The sequence below is a fragment of the Oenanthe melanoleuca genome, chromosome 3, assembly GCF_029582105.1.
Source record: "Oenanthe melanoleuca isolate GR-GAL-2019-014 chromosome 3, OMel1.0, whole genome shotgun sequence".
In the NCBI taxonomy this organism is placed as follows: Eukaryota; Metazoa; Chordata; class Aves; order Passeriformes; family Muscicapidae; genus Oenanthe; species Oenanthe melanoleuca.
The window spans coordinates 6215194-6235422 of NC_079336.1; the positions used below are offsets into that span (position 1 = coordinate 6215194).

General features: G+C 46.5%; 1 protein-coding gene across 2 annotated transcripts in view; it reads right to left on the minus strand.

The window, feature by feature from the left end:
• Positions 1-17786: 17786 nt before the first annotated feature.
• LOC130251671 (protein eva-1 homolog C-like) overlaps positions 17787-20229 on the minus strand; it is a 199308-nt gene continuing 196865 nt past the window's right edge. Inside the window, exon 8 of one of the 2 annotated variants that reach the window (XM_056488501.1) lies at positions 17787-18655. In XM_056488501.1, the coding sequence (XP_056344476.1) occupies positions 18285-18655 (371 nt within the window). In that variant the 3' untranslated portion in view covers positions 17787-18284. The remainder of the gene's footprint in view (positions 18656-20229) is intronic. The other variant, XM_056488502.1, reaches the window with a different exon arrangement.

The following is a 20229-nucleotide window of genomic DNA, read 5'->3' on the forward strand; positions in this document are numbered from 1 at the left end:
AAAAACATCTCCAAAAGATCAGGTCCCAGGCCATCTTCATAACTGAATACAAAGTCAACCCCAAAAAAGAGAGAGCATGAAGGACAGAATTAATCCAAACTCTGATTTGTCCCTCAATCCAGATGCTTAAAAGATTTAACAGGGGGAGAGCTGCCATGTAGCCTGCACATACATGCTAGAGAGCAGTTAATGTGCCCTAAAGTTTGATAATCTGAATAAAAGTGGATTTGAGAAATTTATTTGGATTAACATGATCTGCTTTTCAGTGAAAAGATTTTGAATCCTCAACAAGGAGCTTAGTCACGATTAACTCATTTAAACACTTTCACAGCTAAATGTGGTCCCAATGCCCCCAGCAGCTGGAGCTTTACCCTCTGGGGATTAAGATAAACCTCATCTGGTGGTTCCCCCACCCTTCCCCTCCATGTCTGCTTATTCTGCAGACAGCTCCTCGTGGAATCACCTCTGCCCTTCCCTTCATGCTGAGGGGCTGGAGAAACCAAGAGCTGGGAATTTCTCCCCATCCTTTCCTCTCTAGTTGTGGTTTCCTCCCCTCATTGTCTGGGGGCAAAAGAGGTGATCACACTCGATTTGCCAGGTCGCTGAAGAGCCCCAAAAAAGGAGAGTCACCCCAGCAGCTGCTGCCTTAGACTGATGTTCCAAGGGAGGAGGGTCTGGGTCCACCTCCCTCTAGAGAGATTACCCAGCAATAGGAATTAGTGCTTGAATTATATCTGAGCATCCAGAGCAGTTCTGCTGCCTTCTCCTCATCTCTAGAGCTGTCAGGACGCATTCTCTGTTTTAATGAGCTAAATGAAATGAGGACATGGGCCCCAAAATTGCCACTCATCCCTCCACAGTGCTGGATGACTGGCATCCCCCTGGCACAGGCCATGGGCTGCTCTCAGGGCTCGAGGCACAGGTTAGAACAGGGACAGTGGTGATGTGGCTGCACCATCCTGGAGTGGGGATTAGAAGGATTAATGCAAGCTTAAATGGCACAAATTTTCCTCAGAGCCTAAAGCAGCTCCTTCCCCTTTATTTGCTGCTGTGAGTGGAGCTGCTAAAGGCAACCTGAGGATATCAGAGTGTCCTTGGGAAGTCCTGGCAGGGAGATTCCCCTTCCTGGCAGACACAGCGAGAGGATCTGCCTGCAAAACTCCTTTTCCTCCATCAGTTGCAGTCCATGTCTGCTGTCTAGGGGTGAGGCACAAGGCTATTTTCTCACAGGTACCTCAGGAAAAGTTAACACTGAGAACTGAGGAGTCCTCCAAAGGTGAAATATTTTCTGCCCATTAGATAAAATGAGCTATGAAATTCCAGTGCCAGAGCTCATCAGAAATAATCAGTTTTTCCCATAACTTTTTTTCTTTTTTAATAAAGTACTATGATTTTTTTTTTTTTTTAATCTCCACAGGAATGTTCTAGGGTTTTGTTTTGTCTTGTTTAGTTTCTTTCCCAAAGGAGGGGGAAGATCTGTTTTCAGGACTAAAAGCACCTGGAAATAAAATGCATGATTTATACAAGACCTTAAAAAATTTATGCTTAGGCTTTTTGCATTTCTTGAGGCTTACTGGTGAACACTGGCATTTTGTGTCCAGAAGTAACATATTACAATGCAGATGTCTAACCTTAAACTGCTTCTCAGCAGACATGCAGGCTGTGCTTTCTCATCCAGACAGCTTTGCCTTAAATATTTTTTTCCTTTACTGCTTTTTTTTCTTTGCAGCTTTAATTCGTTGTTTTAAATTAAAAAAAAAAAAAAAAAAAAAAAAAAAAAAAATTAAAAAAATAATAAAAAAACACCGATTTTAAAAACAAAATCATAAAATATGAACCAAAACAAAATGATGTGAAGAAAGCATAGCCTGAGCCTCTCTGGCAGGATTAAGCTGCCCTTGGCACTAAATGGCAAAGTTTTGCTCCAAAATTCCAGGCAATATGAGATACAGAGAAACTCAAATCCAATTAGAAATGTAGCTTCATTTAGTCAGAATTAATTATGTCGCTTATGTAGAAACTCCATGTTGCCACACCAGCCTGGTGATTCAGTGCAACAGCTACAAAGGTTTTCTCTCTTTCCTTTGCTGAAATATTAATGCAAATGCAACATTTGCTGAAGGCACTGGATCCAGTATCCTCTGGGGTAACACACTACAAAATGTGAGGCAATGGGGGCAAGAGCTGCAGGAGAAGCAGGTTCCTACCCTGAACATTGAACTCTCAGGATTTAATCACCCTCAGGATGCCCTGGGGCTCTGAACCACCTCCATGCAAAGTTCTCCAGAGCCCCAGGTTTCTATCAGTGACCCCAAGCAAAAGTGCTGAGACACTGCATTGCCCTCTTGGACCACAACAAACCAGGCACTGAAGTCTCAAGTGCTTGATGATGCCCAGAAAAGTACTCAGGGAATAATTAATCTGTTCTGCCCTGGACACCCACCTCAGGATGAATTGAATCACCTTTCAGAGGTTCTGTTACACTTGGACAAAATATCTAAGGACCACACAGTGCCTCCTGTTCTCCCAAAATACACACGTGTGACCACCTCTGCCCAGCCCATGGGCAAGAGGATGCCACAGGGCAAGGGCCACAGCAATCAGCTTCTGATCTGAGTCTTTGCAAGATGGTGCCAAACATAAGTCAGAGAGTGGGACAGTCCTCAGAGTGTATAAATATATTTTGAATGTGGAGTCCTGGAGCAGGTAAGTGATGAGGAGGTGATGCTGCAGATGGATGCTTTGTTTGAGACCTGGACACATACTCAGGGCTGGGAGCTCACCTAGATCACATGTTAGCTAAGGGCTGGGCACTGCAATGCCTAAAACCCATCATGGCCACATCTTCTAGACCCTTCACAAGGTGGAGTGGGAAAAACAAAGAAAACCTTTCCAACACACTGCTACAAGCCAAAGCTCAATCTGGCTGAACAGTTACAGACTGACAGTAACTCTCTGGTAAAGTATTTTTCCTGCACCAGCTCAATTTCAAGGTTATTATTCAGAGTGCTTCACTGCTTTCAGCCTAAACAGAAGCACTGATGTTTTTAAGTAGTGCCCACAACTACTTTATTCTGTTTTTACACTTCTGTCTTTAAAAGATGTTTTTTCCCCTTAAAAAGGGGGGAAATGCTCAAAATGAACATTATAAATTGCTTGTTACACACAGGAAAATGTCACTAAGGTGTGTACATGGCTCTGCCTTTGGAAAGTTGGGCTGGAGAAAGCTCAGGAAAACAGCCTGTTTAATGATGGCCATGCCATGGATTTCTGCTGATGATTAACACCAGAGAATTGACACTGCTTTTTTCAAATGGTGTCTTCAGCAGATCCGAGAAGGATGCAAAGCTTCTTTTTGTTAATTTGTCAGAGTGGATTCATTTTTCAGCAGCCCATTGTGAGAAGCCAGTGATGCTGAGCTGGGAGCAGTTGTGGGCAGACAGACAGAGCCCAGATGTGGCACAGACTGCAGGAACCTTTTGAGGACATCTGGAGATCAGCTTGCTGCTCCTGAGTAAGATTCAAAGGATGTATCTCAGACAGAGCTTACCTACTTCCACAACCAAGCAACCACTTCCCAAACAAATCTGTGCCAGAATCACAACTACTGATTCTTGGAAATTATCTGCCCTTGATTTGCAGCCTGAATAGGACTCCAAAAACACAAAAATAAATGTTAATCAAGCACTGGATACCAACTCTGAAATATTTCACTAAACAGGCTCCTGTTGAGCACTGACTCTCACTTAGCACCAGTAAGAACTTGCAATGAGAATCAAGTCCCAGGAATTACAGACAACAGAGGAGAATCTTGGTCAAATCCAATCTTTTCATCACTGGGGAAGTGAAGTACAGAGGTATCAAAACAAATGGTTGTGAAGAGCAGGTCTAAGACTTGTTGAGGCAGACACATACTGTCTCACCCCAGGCTCTGAATTAACCATCTGTGTCCCACAGTGCAGGACTGCAGCACAAAACCATCAAGTTTCTCTCTCTGTGTGACTTTTTATCTCTAGGACAGAAGAAACAATCCCAGTAGAGCACAGACCCCAGATAAAAGGCATGGGAAGCTGTGCTTGTCTGTCCAACACTTTTTTTCCATCCAGATGAAGGTTGCTGTAGCAGAGACACTGTCCCCCAGTCTATCCACATCCACAGGGTGTTGGAAGTGTCCCTGCTCCCTGCCCCGTTTGCACAGCCACAGGGAGTCCATACACAATTCTGTGTGTGAGGCAAATGAGAACACTGGGTCTGATGCAGACACAAAGGTGGGTTCCTTTCAGCAAAACCAGAACACTGCACTGCTCACTCCTGCAGGTTCAGCAGCTGCAGTGGAGGTTCTGCTGATTTCATTGATGCATTTTTTAACCACTTTCTCTTGTTCCACCTAAACCAGCATAACTCTGCTGAACACAGTGCTGAGATGTGGCACTTATGGACATGGATTAGTGATGGAATTGACAATGCTGGACTACTGGCCAGGCCTAATGATCTTAGACATCTTTTCCAACATTAATGATCTTATTATTCTCTTGCATCCTGCAACAGATCAGTGTAGAAGCTTCTCTGAAGTTAATTTGCTTTTAATTAATGAATTAATAGCACAGGACCTTCTTAACCTCTTGTGTATACATTCACAAAACAGATGAAACATCAATCACTAAAAATAAAGTGATGGGAAAAAGCAGCATGAAGTGAAATTCAGACTCTTTGCCATCTGTTCCCCTAATTGTTCTCTATTCAAAAAGAAAGACCTCCAGCACACTCATCTGCTTTACCTGAATGGAGAAACACTTGCATAAATCAGCATGGATGTTGGGAGGGTTAAGTCTGAAATTCATGAGCAAACAACAATGACAATTGAATGAAAAATAACAAAGGAATAATTGGCAACTCTGCATTATTAAACATGATGGAACAACTTGCCGAGGCCAGCAGTGAAACCCTGATTTTTTTTTTTATTTTTTTTTTTTTTTTGGAAATGCAGGGATACATTCTCAAAAGAAATTAGCTCCTTTCAAACCTCAGCAGTGTCTGAGAGGAGAGTTGTCTGCTGCTGCTGCCTCAAGGGATGCTGAGGTACAGGGTCCTCTTCCACCAGAACTCCCCATCCCAAAGCAGCTGCTGCTTTTGAGTTTTGGAAACAAACTCTTAACTTGTTACATTTTGCAGCTTTACAGTGTTGAATACAAAATCCTTAAGCACAATTATGCAGAAAGGCAAAAAATCTTACAAATTCTTTGAGGTCAAACTCCCAAAAAATAAAATTATTATTGTGGTTGAATACACAGCGCCCATTTTCTAGAGGAGTGCCTGATCATCAGGAGAGAGGACTGAGTATCACTCAGTTTTGTGTGTTTCTTTGTACATGTGTGATTGCATTTTAATGTGCTTCCAGTTCTGCAGCTGAAGTTTTCCTTTCTGCAGGGGATGGGAGTGCTCCCTGTGACAGAAACCAGGAGTGATCTCAAAAATGTTTCTAAGTTCTGTGAGTGAAATGTGAGAATGAACAGTTACAGCAAGAACTGAGTTGTGCTCTTCAGAGCACTGCAACTTCAATATTAATAAATCACCTCATCTCTCACTCCAAAGAGAGCAGAAGCAGAAGTTGGTTTTTGTCTGAGGTGCTGAGCCCTTCAGTGCTCAAAGATTCATCTGCACAGAGGCAGAAGGACCAACTTCTACAGCAGCAATCAGGGTGAGGACTTTAGATAGAAAAGACACCAAAAACTTGGCTAATTCTCAGCTCTTTCTAACATGAGTCACTAAATAATCTGCAGGCTGAAAAATCACAGGCACTCATTATTTTCAGGGCACAGGGAGCAGTTGCACCATGCTCTGTGTCATGTTTATAAAGCATCCTTGCCCAATGACTGCCCAAAATACACACCACCATTAAGTTATTTTGCCTCTGCTGCTATGAGGCAGTGAAGGACAATGTGCCCTTTGAAACATAATGAATGCATTGATAGAAGGTCAGCAAGGAAATTATGGCCATGTTATGAATAAAACCAAAGATAAAATATGACACTAGAACCACATGACATGGAATTAAGGTTGAAAGATTAAAAAATTCACAACCAAGGCAATCTTGTGTTTAGAAGTTTGCAATTATAAATCACATTGCAAAGGTCCCTCTCTTAGAGGAGATAGATGGTTTTGAGATAAATGGCTCTAAAGCAATATTCAGAGTCCTGCACTGAGCTAATCACTGCAAGTCACTTCCCTGGACCTTGAGACCATCAATATTTCATACATCCAAATGGAAGTTCTACCAGCTTTTATAACTGTTTTGCCCTAAATAGTTTTATTTTACACAAGAATGAGCCTGTGCTTATGTTATTTCCATAGGATCAGCAATAAATTCAGAACCTTGCTTAGAAAACAAAAATATCATTCTGCCACAACACATTCAGGAAATACCTCACAATTATTACAAGGAGATTTTGGTTAGAGTCTTCCTGAAATATCTTGAATTTTCCTCCACTCTGAGCAGCAGATGGTGTTTTTCCACCCAAGCATAGTTAGGACAAATCTCTGCTTGATGAAATAATTTAAGGCCACGTTGCCATGACCTAAAGAGGACCTGTCTTAAGCCTTGCAGTTGCTCTACTCCACAGACTTTAATCTAAGTGGTATTTAGGCATTCCTGTAGCTCGGGCATCCCCAGGAGTGTTGGAAACCAGAGAGATCTGAGGCTGGGCCTTTGTTCCCATCAGTGGTTGACCAGACTAAAAGCAGATTACAACAACCAGAGCCACCTTCTCCAGGGAAGTGCCCCAACTCCTGTGTCATTTTGCATGAGCACAATGTCTGACACTCAGTGCAGCAGATCTCACTGGGGATTTGGAAGCAGAGAATTTCTTCAGTTATTCACAGTGTCAAATATCCAAAACAGCCATAGCTATACACTCAAGAGATGTAAGTACCTCTGAAGCAAGGCTGAGAGTCATGAGCAGGAGATTCAAGGTGCACTCATCATTTCCCACCTACCTGCTAAAATTCCCTGACATTTGTGATCCCCTTGCACACCTGAATTCCCTTCCAGTGTGTTTTTATTTCTGTCTTGTCTGCTGAACGAGGCAGACACAGAGATGCTCAGTGTCTGGGTGGCCAAGCACTGGACACATTTCCTGATGCCATGCCCAGAGGTTCACAGATGGGTTTTTTCCCTGCTTTCCCCCAGCTCTGAGATGGGCAGAACACTCTGCTGTCCTTTCAGGCACGTTGGGAATGTTCTATTTGCAACACTCCCATGACCAGCAAAGAGGAAGGAGTGACTGCAGCCATGGCACAGGTCAGATGTTGGCACTCAGCTCCAGAAAATGAAGCCTGAGGGAGCAGTGTCTGCACAGAAATGCCTCATTGTTACCCAGCAGCCATGGAACCAGTCATGTACCCTGTAATTAATGGTGTCCTTCCCTGGGGGCTGCCAGCCCTCATCCTGGTTTTGTTTTGAATCCTGAGTCTGATCCCAACTGCCTGGAGGGTCTCACAGAGCCTGGGGGACAGGACACCTCCTCACTGAGAATATTGCCCTGCCACTCTGTCAGTGTCCATCAGGGAGGAGCTGCAGAGGCTTCATCTCTGAGTGGTGGAGAAGTGCTCATGCACAGCAGCTTTCCCTCCTGCCACCCTCCCTCACAGCCCCAAAACATGCTGTGGACACAGGATGACATTTTCCTCTCTCAGCTCCCATGGCTACAAGCTCCAGCAAGCTCTGATGGACCCTGGTCCCACAAGGGCCTCCAGTGAGTTTGATAGCTGATGCCAGGGAAGGGAAATCAGGACTTTCTGCTTCTCAGCTGCTCAAATAAAAGGAAAATCTACTGTGACTATTTTCATAACAAGCCAGTTTCAGTTAATTGGGACATGAATGCTCAGGGACAGAAATCTCACCCCATGGGCAGGGCCATCAGTTGAAGAGAGTATTGATAGCTCAGGGTATTAATAGCATAGGATATTGATAGCTCAGGGTATTGGAAGATCAGGGTACTGATAGCTCAGGGTATTCATAGCTCAGGAAATTGATAGCTCAGGTTATTGAAAGCTCAAGATATTGATAGTTCAGGGTATTGATGGCACAGGATATTGATAGCGCAGGGTATTGATAGCACAGGATAGTGGTAGCTCAGGGTACTGATAGCTCAGGGTACTGATAGCTCAGGATATTGATAGCTCAGGGTATTGATAGCTCAGGGTACTGATAGCTCAGGGTACTGATAGCTCAGGGTACTGATAGCTCAGGATATTGATAGCTCAGGGTACTGATAGCTCAGGGTACTGATAGCTCAGGATATTGATAGCTCAGGGTACTGATAGCTCAGGGTACTGATAGCTCAGGGTACTGATAGCTCAGGGTACTGATAGCCCTGTGCTATTTCTGGGTTGTCTTATCACCAGCACGTGGGCCAGAGTACAATCTGCATTTAGCCCATGGAAGACACTCAGTGTCACCCATTATACATTCAGCAGGAGCTGTCCAGACCATTTAATATCCCTCTCATATCACATACATCAAGACCTTCTCTGAATATCTACCTGATCCAGAAGGAAGAATGCCATTCAGAAACCTCCCTACACTCATTAAAAATTTCCCATCACATAGAAACCATCACATGTTAATTTCTTCCAATTCCTAATTTTTTCTGTTATTGAAAAAGTCTGGTTTTCTGTGCAGCCTGACTTTAGCTTTAGTTTCACTCACTCCTAGTGTGTGGGATTAGCAAAGTAGATTTCAGCCAACCATTTATTTTCTTAAAAAAACAAAAAGACTGATTTGTGGAAATGGGTTAGTTGTGATGAGGTTTCTCAATTCATCCTTTCATCCCTGTTAGGCAATTTTTAATTGAAATATTCCAGATTACAAGTCAAGAACTGTGGGGGTTTTCCTGTCACTATAATAGCTTGATATGAACTACAAATGGCCCAAATCAAAATGACACATTCAGAAAATATTTACTCCTTCATCCTTTCACTGGAGAAGGTCTGTGTGGGTGTCTTAGACATAAACACTGACTGCTCTCACTGCTGCTTTTGCTTTTCAATGGCAATTTACAGTAAGGAAGTAAATATAATTAGTTCACATTCAAATGGCATTTTTCCATCCTGGAAAACTGAGCATATTTCATTGCCAGTGTATAAATAAACCTGTGGTAAATCACATCTCTCTGGTTGGTTATACAGCTCCACCACACCAAGAAGAAATGAGATTTTTTTTTTGCAGAAGGAAGAGAGGACTTACTCCTCACCAGAAAAAAGTTTTCATTGCTGAAAGTGGTTCATCTTCTGGAAATAAAACTTTTGAGGCTTGAGCTTTCATCCAAAAGGAGCAAATAAGTGGAGACTGTGCCATGGCCTGAGTCACAGGCAAAGGAGCCTCCAGAGGGAGGGCTGTGGCTGGGAGGGATTTTGGAATGGATGGAGGGACTCCTGGATGCTGGGGAGAGGGACCTGGGAAGCAGAGTGCTTACATTCAGGAAATTCTCTGCTTCTCAGACCTCTTGTTCCTGTCCCTCTCCTGTCCTGTCCTCACCAATGAGCCAGAGTCCCTTCCCTGGTGGATCCAGCCCTGATACTGAGCTGGGGAGAGGCTCCAGCTCAGCAGCCTCATCCCTGCCTGTGCTGCTGGAGTTTCTGTCCCCTGGGGCACAAGGGACCGGCACCTCTGGTACTGCAGCCCTGACCATAGGTGCAGGCAGAAAACCCTGCTGAGATGCTGACACACTGCAGGAAACATCAGGGGAGTCTCAGAAGCACCAAGGCAGCTTTCAGGGTCTTGTCAGACAGCATTACACTTTCCTCCCAGCAAGAGCATCCTCTGGAGCTGCTGCTTGAGATGTATTTTCTTTAAAGCACTATCAGTAGCAATGACTTTTCTGGTTTTCCAGTTAGTTCTCAGAAGAGAACCTGCCATTGCCAGACCATTTCCAGTTCCAGGAGCAAAATCCTGCATTGGTTTGGATGCAAAGTCACCCATTCTGACCCACATTGGTTTGCTTGATCCCTCTTGAAGTTTTCCTCTTAGATTGTCCTTTTAAAAGATGCCAGCAATGCACAGATACATTACTGGTACTGTAATCACTTTGGGAGCTTGGACACCCAGGAGAGCTGTGGCCTGACACACCAACACACAGAGGTCCAGTTGGGTCTGCTGCTTCAGAGCAGCCAGCAAAGAAAGAAACTAAGACAAAGAGCAGTTCTGAAAAACCATCAGATGCCTCTGAATTCTGCTGTTCATGGGTGGTCTGGAGGCTTCAAAAACGCAGGAGGAAGGAGAATTACTTCTGTCCCTTCTAAACAATCCATTCTTTTTAAAAGTCCCCTCACACCAGAAATGAGGAGAGGACCATTCCTCATAAAAGGGAATTTCAAAGACTTTTACAAGAAATGGAATGCACAAATTACTGCCTTTTCAAAAGCCCAAGGATGTTTTTCCAGCATGGCATTGCATCCCCAGAAAAGTGCTGAGGGGAGTTTTGGTTTCACTTATGATGCAGAGCAACATGAGACTCCCAACACCACCAGAAAATAAACAAGCCAAGTCACTGCTCTGGCAGAAACTGCAAAGAAAGACACCTTTTCACATAGATGTCCCATTTCAGGGTTTTAAATGCAAATTTCCATCACATCATTATTGCTTATATTGCTTCATGAAGTCATAATGAAAAGGAAAGGTGTTTTCTAATAGTTCAAAGAAACTTGACTTTTTTCCCGATCTGCTGTCACTCTTTGTCCTCAGAAAGTTTTTGCTCCAGAAACATAAACTTATTATGCAGGAGGAATGATTGAAGCTCTCAGGAGGTGCCAAAGGGGCACAAAGGACACAAAGCCTTGGCAGAAACAGGTTCCCCCCAAAACTGCATTTCCCCTGTTCAAGCTCAACATGAGGATTTCCTCTCCTTCCCAGCCACCTAGCTTTGTTAAGCACAATGTCCTCCTACAGAAAAAACTATCCAAATCCAGGGTTTGATTTTTTTCCCTTCCACCACCACCCCTGCCCCCAGAAGAAAAATGGGAGGTGAGCTATTGAAAGCCAAGGTCCATTCCAGGGCCATAACTCAATGTTTCCCCAGCAGCACAGGCAGCACAGGACTCCAGCCACCCAGGAAAAGTAAAGGAGGAAAAATCAGCCACAGGAATGGGGTCTGCCACAAATTACAGCTCTGGCCACAGCTGGGCAACCTAGGGGTGAGCTGGGAGGGGGACTCTCAGAAACTGCTCAGCAATGGAGTAACATAGAAGGGACTGGGACAAGTAAAACTAAAAATGCTTCCAAAGAATGATGGATTGGGCACCAGCACAACAGCATACCCCTCTCCACTGGTTAGAAGTTCCTCTAGTAGTACAGCTGGCAAGAAAACATCACTTACTCTTTGGAGAACTCTCTTTTTAAATGAATGCCTTTAAATAAGAAAGAATAAAAATGCCCACAGGTTCCAAGCACTTTATATAAATTCTATTGCTGTAGAATGGAATAAAATAAAACACACTTGGATTCACTTAGACCTTGGGAAGGATCCTGAGGCTTTAGTTTTACCAATTCATTTTTTCATTAGGGTAGAAGGTGAAAAGACAAAGCAGGTGTAACAAAACATAAAATCAGGTGGTTTTCCAGTAAAATGCATCTAATATGGATCCAGATTTTGTGAAACTAAAAATGCATCCATATTGGTGAAGGCTCAGCCTACAAGGAGCAGCAAAGGTCTCCTGGAGGAGATTGAAGGGAGACCTCACTGCAGTTACAGCTTCATTGGGAGGGGAAGAGTGGCAGGCACTGATCTCTGCTTTGATCAGTGACAGGACCCAGGGGAAGGGTCTGAAGTTGTGTCAGAGAGGTTTAGGGTGGAAATTAGGAAAAGGTTCTTCACCCAGAGGGTGGCTGGGCACTGGAACAGCTCCCCAGTGACGTGGTCACAGCACCAGCCTGACAGAGCTCAAGTGTTTGGACAATGCTCTTGGGCACAGAGTGTGACTCTTGGGCTTTGGTGAACCTTGAGTCCCTTGCAACTCAAGATATTCTATGATTCTATGACTTTGAAATGCTTTCTGGATGACTCTGACAGTCCTGAGTGGTTTGGGAAGCAGCCACACATTTGCAAGTGCACAAGTGCAGTGTGAAGCCATCACTGGCACATATGTGTAGGTGGGCAACTCAGCAGCAGCCTACTTCCACCCCCCAAATTAGTGTCTTCCCCAGCACCACAACACCAGACAGTCCCTCCTGTCCCTGAGGAGCTGGTTCCAGAGGAGCAGCCCAGGACACCTTGCCATTTTTGGCAGCTTGCAGTGGGGGTGGTGGATATCACACGTGCCTGGCCATGCTCGTGGTCCTGCCCTCAGTGCCCCAGCACTGTGCCAAGAGTGGCCCTTTCCCCTGGCTCTGCTGGGGCCTCAGCACCAGGGAGCCTTTCTGGTGGTGCAGGTGTGGCAGCAGGAGTCCTGTCCTGTCCTGTCCCTCACTCCCAGCCATCAGGGCTCTGATCAGAGGCTCAGTGTGGAGCACATTGGTGGAGCACACACCCTCCAAGCAGCTCCCATGGGCATGGTCCAGCCCCACACCATTCCCAGGGACACCACCCAGTGCCCCAGGGCTCCCTGGTGCAATAACCCAAAGGGTGACACTGCATCTCTGTCACTGCAATAGATCCATTCAGTGCCCAGCAAATGGAAACCCCCAAAGAAACTGATTTGGTTAAATATTTGTTTAAATCTACTAAACCACCACTCAGAGTAAGAGAGCACCTCCAGCTCAGGGGTAGGAAAACACACATAATGGTGGAACCAAAACCATTTCTGCCTTTTTGATTGGTTGTGTTTAACTGAGAGTCCTTGAGACAACCACAAAAAATAGAGGAAATTATGTGAAGGAGTAAGCTGCACCACTTCTAATGAGTGCACAAGCAAAGGCAAGCAACACTGGAAATTATTTTTTGGGGGTATCTAAGGACACTAGACACTCAGATCAGATTATTAAAACTTCACTATGAAGAAACCTCCACAATGATTCTGAGCAGAAGGATTTCTGGGCCAGTCTAAGATGATTAATTGTTTGTGACACCTCCAGAAACTTGAGATGCTCTCTGCAGCACCAAAGGAAATTCAGATTCCCTGCAGCACCACAGGCATATGCTGTACATCCTGGCAGTGCCATGGCTCAGGGAGCTCATTTTATTTGTGTAGCCCCTGGGGTGCTGGGAAGGGTGGCAGGCAAGGGGTTAAGTAGTGGCACGGTGGTTTCTGGAAGGGAAAGGCATGCCTCATTAACCAGCTGGAATTCATCGAGGATATGAACACCAGGGTGGACATGGGAAAGGCAGCAAACACCATATTACTGAGATTTTCAGGGTACACTGAACACAGGTCCACAAAGGAGGACAGTGCCAAAGTCAGGGAGAGAGCAGGAGAGCAGGTGGGGTCTGACTGGAGCAACCTCCCTCTCTGCCTCCTCTCCATGCACAGCCATGGCTTTTGGAACCAGCCCCACCAGCCAGCAGGATAATGAACAATGCTCTGAAACCCTGACCCATCACTTCCATGCTCTCACCTTCTCCCAGGAGTGCAGCCCTCGGATTTCCAGCCCACCACACTCAGTTACTGGGCTAACATGGTGCAACTGCACAGCTCTGTGTTGCTAATCCAAGTATCCTGCAGTTGTAAGAGGTGTGAGAACATCCAGCACAGGCACTTAATGCTCAGGCTCACCTGCCCCAAGCCCTGGGCCCAGCAGATGGCACGTGGCAAATGCAATGCTCCTTAAAATATAATGCCATGTGCTTCCCCCTGTTCAACTCCAAGTCCAGGACTGCTCTGATATCCCTTCTTAGAAAATTCCAGAGTTAAACTGAGGCACAAAAAAACAGATTCACATGGACATTGAATTCAGCATCTCTTTACCCAAAAGGTCAGTGATTAGGAATTTCATTCAGGAAAAAAGAAAAATTTATTCCAACTCCTTTATCTGTCATGGGGAATTTGAGGAGTGTTATTCTGGAAATAACATTTAATTTTAATGCAGAAAATTAATTAAGCATGGAAGTAGGAGAGAGGAGCTATGCATTACCTCCTAATCACAATCCCTCCATAAGAGGGATTCACAGCGGGCTGGTAGAAAAGCAATTGTTCTCTGCTCCCTGGCTCTATGAGTGTTTTAATATTTCACATGATACACTGAGCAGAACACAGAAGGTGGAAACCAGACAAGTCTAAACCTCTGCATGCTTAAAATGTCCTTTTTCAGGATAAGAAATACAGATTTGACCCCACCCCAGTGAATCAAGCCCTTCCATGCTCCAGGTGACTGGTTTTGTTCATCACTAGAGCTAAAGACAAACCACCAAATTCCTACCCTATGAATTTTGACTGTGTTTTTCCCCTTAGAAAAATGATTGAGCACTTTTGAGACAAATTGAGAAATAGTTACCAAATTACTTTAAGTCTTTTCCATAGCTCAAAGGATTGCAATTTTTCTTTTTCTTTAGTCAACGTTTTCTTAGAAATGCAAGTCCCTGATACAAAGTAGGAGCTGGAAAGTATGTGAAAGTATTGCTTGTGGTGTGAAGGCAGTGAGACAATTTGTGTTACATCTTTTTACCTGGGGCAAGGCTGTGATGGGCTTGTCTGCTGAACCCTGCTCCTTTTTATTTCCACCTTCATCTGGAAGGTGTACAGCAGCACTAGCAATGCTGAGGGAGGACTGTTCATCCATTTGTAACTCGAGTTTGGCTGTGATTTACATGTGAAGCAGATATTTTTATCCCACAGTTGCATATCAGGTACACTTAGATTTACCACAGTTGTTCTTTCCTCTGGCCAAAAGAAAGTCATTTGGGAAAATCATACACATAAATCCATTCATTTATAACATGTTTAATACCAGTTTTGGAAGCTATCACCCAGGACACAGCATTCTAAATCTGAAAACTTGCTGTCCTTTAATCACCAAGCTCGAGGGGCTGTATCATTGTAGGGGAAACACATGGCCAACAGAACTGACCCCGCTGACCTGGCCCTGCTCTGCTCCTCAACACCCTCAGCAGAGTGTTCAACATTCCAGCTAAAGCACCTGGCAATGCTTCAGGGCTGGGGACCTGCCTCCTGCTCTGTTTCTGCATATTAGATGCAAAAATCACATCCCAGTTCAATACTGAGCCTTTCCATTCAAGTCTTCACAGGACCAGACCCAGAACCACTCAAATTGCCCAAACTGCCCTCCCAGCTGGGGCCACTCTCACCAGCCAGCCTGAGCTCAGACTCCACCAGTGCCACCAGCTGCAGGTACTCAGCTCTGCTCTCACCCTGAAGTGTTTGTGGGCACTTCCAACACACCTTTCCTCACCCAGGGAAAAGTCCCAGTGATCCCAAGGAGTGCCAAGAAGGCCCCCAGTGCCAGGGGTCATTCCCACCCTGCAGCTGTTTGGCACAGCACACAATCCCTTATAACATCCTCAGTCATCAGTGGGCAGGGCCACCCATGTCCATCTCTCCTTAAAGCTTGGGAAAAACCCTGGCTAGTCAGAGCTTTTGATCTTTATTTTCCTTGCAAACCCTTAAGATTCTGGAAATAATCTCCCCATGCCTGGATGAGAGAGGAGCAGAGCCCAAGGCCATGCAGGCTGCAGCAGATGTGAGAAACACCAAGTTCTTCAACTGAGGTGATGTGAGATGCTGCTTGGGGAGCCAGGAGGGTGGTGACACCCCATTGAAAACTCCAGGGGCAACTGAAGAAGCACTAAAACATTGCACCTTTTCTTCCATACCTTTTTTTTTTTTTTTTTTTAGTTCCTTTAACTTTCCTTCTGGCTCAGGTATGATGTGAGTATGGGGACAGACTTAAAGCATCATGAAATCACTTTGAGGTGGCCCCTTGAGTAACCAACCCATTGCTCAGCTCTCCTGCCCATGTGCACTACAGAAGTTGATAGATGGGCTGCAGCCAAAAAATGAAGGTGCTGCCAGCATGCAGAAAACATCAACCTTGATTGCTTGCAGAGGTGTGCTACTCTTCCAAAGATCTCCCTCAAGCAACACCTATGCCAAAAGTGAGGATGCAAATTCAATTGTATTGAAGCAAACCAGAGTTTATTTAGCATTTATTACCCATTTTGTTGTCAGACATGGCTTCTTCTGTGTTGGTTTTCCTCTGGTAAACACAGACTTTTTAAATTTTTTTTTAATAAAATATATAAAACATTGTGCATTGCTATCCATAGGAAAACTGTAGATTAACAACAAAACAAAAAAAAAAGAATAAGGCACATTCCTGTGCAGCATCTTCAAATATATATATACATATATATATATATTTAAAACAAAACAAAAAGAAAACCTTTTTCAACCTCTTTGAGGTTGTTAACTTCTCACTAGTCACTGACACATCTCTTATATTACCAGAATTTCACTGTTGGAGATGGGTTGGGTTGTGTTTGACAGGGGCCAGCAGGGAGAGCAGACTAAAAAAAAAATAATAGGATTTTATCCCTGAGGTGTCAGTAAAAAACCCTAAATGTTCCCATTGAAAAGGAAGATGAAAAGACAGCCATAAATAACTGAATACACTATGGCAAACATCCAAGCACCGAGATGATTTCACGATGGAAGGATCCCCCTCCCCCCCATCCCGCAGTTCTTAACAAGTCCTATTTGCTGTTGGGTTTGAATTAGGTTAATCTCATGGCTTCTGAAGTCACAAGACAATCGGTCAGGGTGCACCTCCCCCTCCCTCCCAGAATCATCTTTCCAGAGTTGTCATTTTGTTCACAATTCTCCCACAGTCCCCAGGAGAGAGAAACGGAGACCAACCCCTCCCTGGCGAGGAAGGAGCGCTCACACCAGGCGTGCCCAGCGCCAGATCCCACCCGGCAGAGCTGCCACTGCCGGCTCCGCCGAAACGAAGCTGCCAATCGCTTCTTCGGAACCAAAAGTGTCCGGGAGAGGGGTGATGTCAACATGTCGGGGAGAGCCAGACGGGGGATCCTTCACTGCTGGCCACGGGCACGGCTGCAGGCGGCACAGCTGATGGGAAACGGGACAGACGTTGTGTGGATCCCTCTGTGCCACGTGTGGATCCCCCGTGCCAGGTGTGGATCCCTCTGTGCCACGTGTGGATCCCCCAGTGCCACGTGTGGATCCCTCTGTGCCACGTGTGGATCCTTCTGTGCCACGTGTGGATCCCCCAGTGCCACGTGTGGATCCCTCCGTGCCACGTGTGGATCCTTCTGTGCCACGTGTGGATCTCTCTGTGCCACGTGTGGATCTCCTAGTGCCACGTGTGGATCCCTCTGTGCCAGGTGTGGATCCCCCGTGCCAGGTGTGGATCCCTCTGTGCCACGTGTGGATCTCTCTGTGCCACGTGTGGATCCCTCCGTGCCACGTGTGGATCCCCCTGTGCCACGTGTGGATCCCCCAGTGCCACGTGTGGATCCCTCCGTGCCACGTGTGGATCCCCCAGTGCCACGTGTGGATCCCTCCGTGCCACGTGTGGATCCTTCTGTGCCACGTGTGGATCTCTCTGTGCCACGTGTGGATCTCCTAGTGCCACGTGTGGATCCCTCTGTGCCAGGTGTGGATCCCCCGTGCCAGGTGTGGATCCCTCTGTGCCACGTGTGGATCTCTCTGTGCCACGTGTGGATCCCTCCGTGCCACGTGTGGATCCCCCTGTGCCACGTGTGGATCCCCCTGTGCCACGTGTGGATCCCCCAGTGCCACGTGTGGATCCCTCCGTGCCACGTGTGGATCTCTCTGTGCCAGGTGTGGATCCCTCCGTGCCACGTGTGGATCTCTCTGTGCCAGGTGTGGATCCCTCTGTGCCACGTGTGGATCCCTCTGTGCCACGTGTGGATCTCTCTGTGCCAGGTGTGGATCCCTCCGTGCCACGTGTGGATCTCTCTGTGCCAGGTGTGGATCCCTCCGTGCCACGTGTGGATCCCCCAGCGCCAGGTGTGGATCCCTCCGTGCCACGTGTGGATCTCTCTGTGCCACGTGTGGATCCCCCAGTGCCACGTGTGGATCCCTCTGTGCCACGTGTGGATCCCCCAGTGCCACCTGTGGATCCCTCCGTGCCACGTGTGGATCTCTCTGTGCCACGTGTGGATCCCCCAGTGCCACGTGTGGATCCCTCTGTGCCACGTGTGGATCCCCCAGTGCCACGTGTGGATCCCCCAGTGCCACGTGTGGATCCCCCGTGCCAGGTGTGGATCCCCCAGTGCCAGGTGTGGATCCCCCGTGCCAGGTGTGGATCCCCCGTGCCAGGTGTGGATCCCGAGCCGTGCTGAGCGCAGCCCCGCTCAGTAGTAGCGGTTGAGGCTGCGGGTGCCCGGGATGTCGGGCTGCCCGTTCATCCAGATCTCGCGGATGATGCGCTCCCGCTCCTCCAGCCGCTGCGCCCGCTCCAGCTCCTCCGCCGACGTGAACACGTTCATGTTCAAAGTCCTCTCGAACCGGCGGTGCCTGCGGGCAGACAGGTCCGACGTGGTGTCCGAGTCGTCGTCGCTGTCGCTGCTGTCGCTGTCGCTCTCCCGCTCCCGGGGAGGTTTTTTGGAGGAGGAGCGCTTGCAGTCCGTCCGGCAGGACACCCGCAGCACCAGCGCCAGCAGGGTCAGCACGAGTCCAATGCACACTCCGGACACGAAATACAGCGCGGCCCGCTCGGGGTTTTCTGCAAGGAGAAAGGAGATGATGGAGGAAAAGAACCCTCAAAGAACAGAACACACCCTGCACACACCCGAACAGGTTCTGGAGGGGCCAAGTTTCCATGGCTGCTTTCCCTTCCATGCCCTCCTCTGTCTCCTCCCCCCAGGGCAATCAGGAGTTTAAACCGTGGGTTTGCTGCCAAGGTGTGGCATTTTAGGCTATAAGAGAGCGGTGAAAAGGATAATGCAACATAGTTCCTCGTGCAATGGAGAAGCAAAAGAGAGACTGAGAGCTTTATTTAAAGAAACACTGCACTTACATAGGGTATTTCGTGCAAAACAGAATAGAAAAGACTCATTGGTCCAAGAAGGCAACACCTCTTTGAAAACATGCTTTCTGCAAAGCATCACAAGACACTCACACAGCTCTCATGCATCCTGCAGGTGTATAATCACTGTTATAATTTCTTGTCCTAGAGCAGTCTAAGAAAGCTAAGGCTTCAAGGCTACTTTTTCCCTCATTCCCAGCAGCATCAAACACCACCAAGGCATTTGCCCACATGCAGACGCAGGTTTGCTGCATGTTTTGGAGCTGACTGGAAGGGAAGGGAGCAGCCCACAGGACTCAATCTGACTCCCACGGGGTGACACCAGGGTGCTGCACAGCCAGCTGCAGGTAAGAGCATCTTGCTGTCACATCCACTGCCTTCAAACCAGGCATAAAGATGATTACAAAACTTTATATGCCCTGTGCTGCGGCCCAGCTGAAATGGGAGACTTGGCAGCACGGCAAAAATGCACATTATTTATTCATAGACTTCATTTGCTTATCTAAGGCAAGAGTGCTGGCTCCCTGCCCAGACCACCAAAATATCTACCTGTGCTCCACAGGCAGAGCTGGAGTCAGTGCACCAACAGGATGAGTCCTGCACAGCCACATTTCTGAGCTGATAGAACAAGACTCCAAACAATCCACAATGCCTTTCAAACTAGGTCATCTTGTTTATTTACAACCTCCCTTTTTTTTTTCTTTTTTTTTTTGGTTCATGGGACTACTTAGAAGTATAATTATGATAAATGTTACTGCCATTCCCCTGGGCTAAATCCTGTTTTTTTGGCACACTAAATGGGTAAAGGTGAGCTGAGCAGAAGTGTCAAGGCCAGCTCTACTCTGCTGTGTCTGCTGGGTGCCTTGAGCTCAAGGATGGAGTCAGTTCCTCAGATGAGTTTTATTCCCTTGAACCCAGTGATGGATCCATAACAGCTTCTACCAGCTGAGACCCTGACCCCAAAAGATCACTGTAGCTAAAAGGTTCCCTTCCCTGCACAGTGCTTTTAGAAGTGCCCTTTACAGCCAATCTCCTAAAGCAAAGTTTGTAAAAGGTGAACTGGAAACTATTTGGAAACGTTCAAAACTCAACAGGGCAAGACCCTGCTCTAATTTCAAAGCTGGATCTAAATTTGGAGTTTAGCCATGTTCTGAGGGGGGGACTGAACCTGGTGACCTGCAGAGGCCTCTCCCAACCTAAATTATTCTCTGAGTCTATGGTCAGAGCCCAAAATTGGCTTGTGCTGTTCTAGGCAGTGAGAAGTTCAGTGC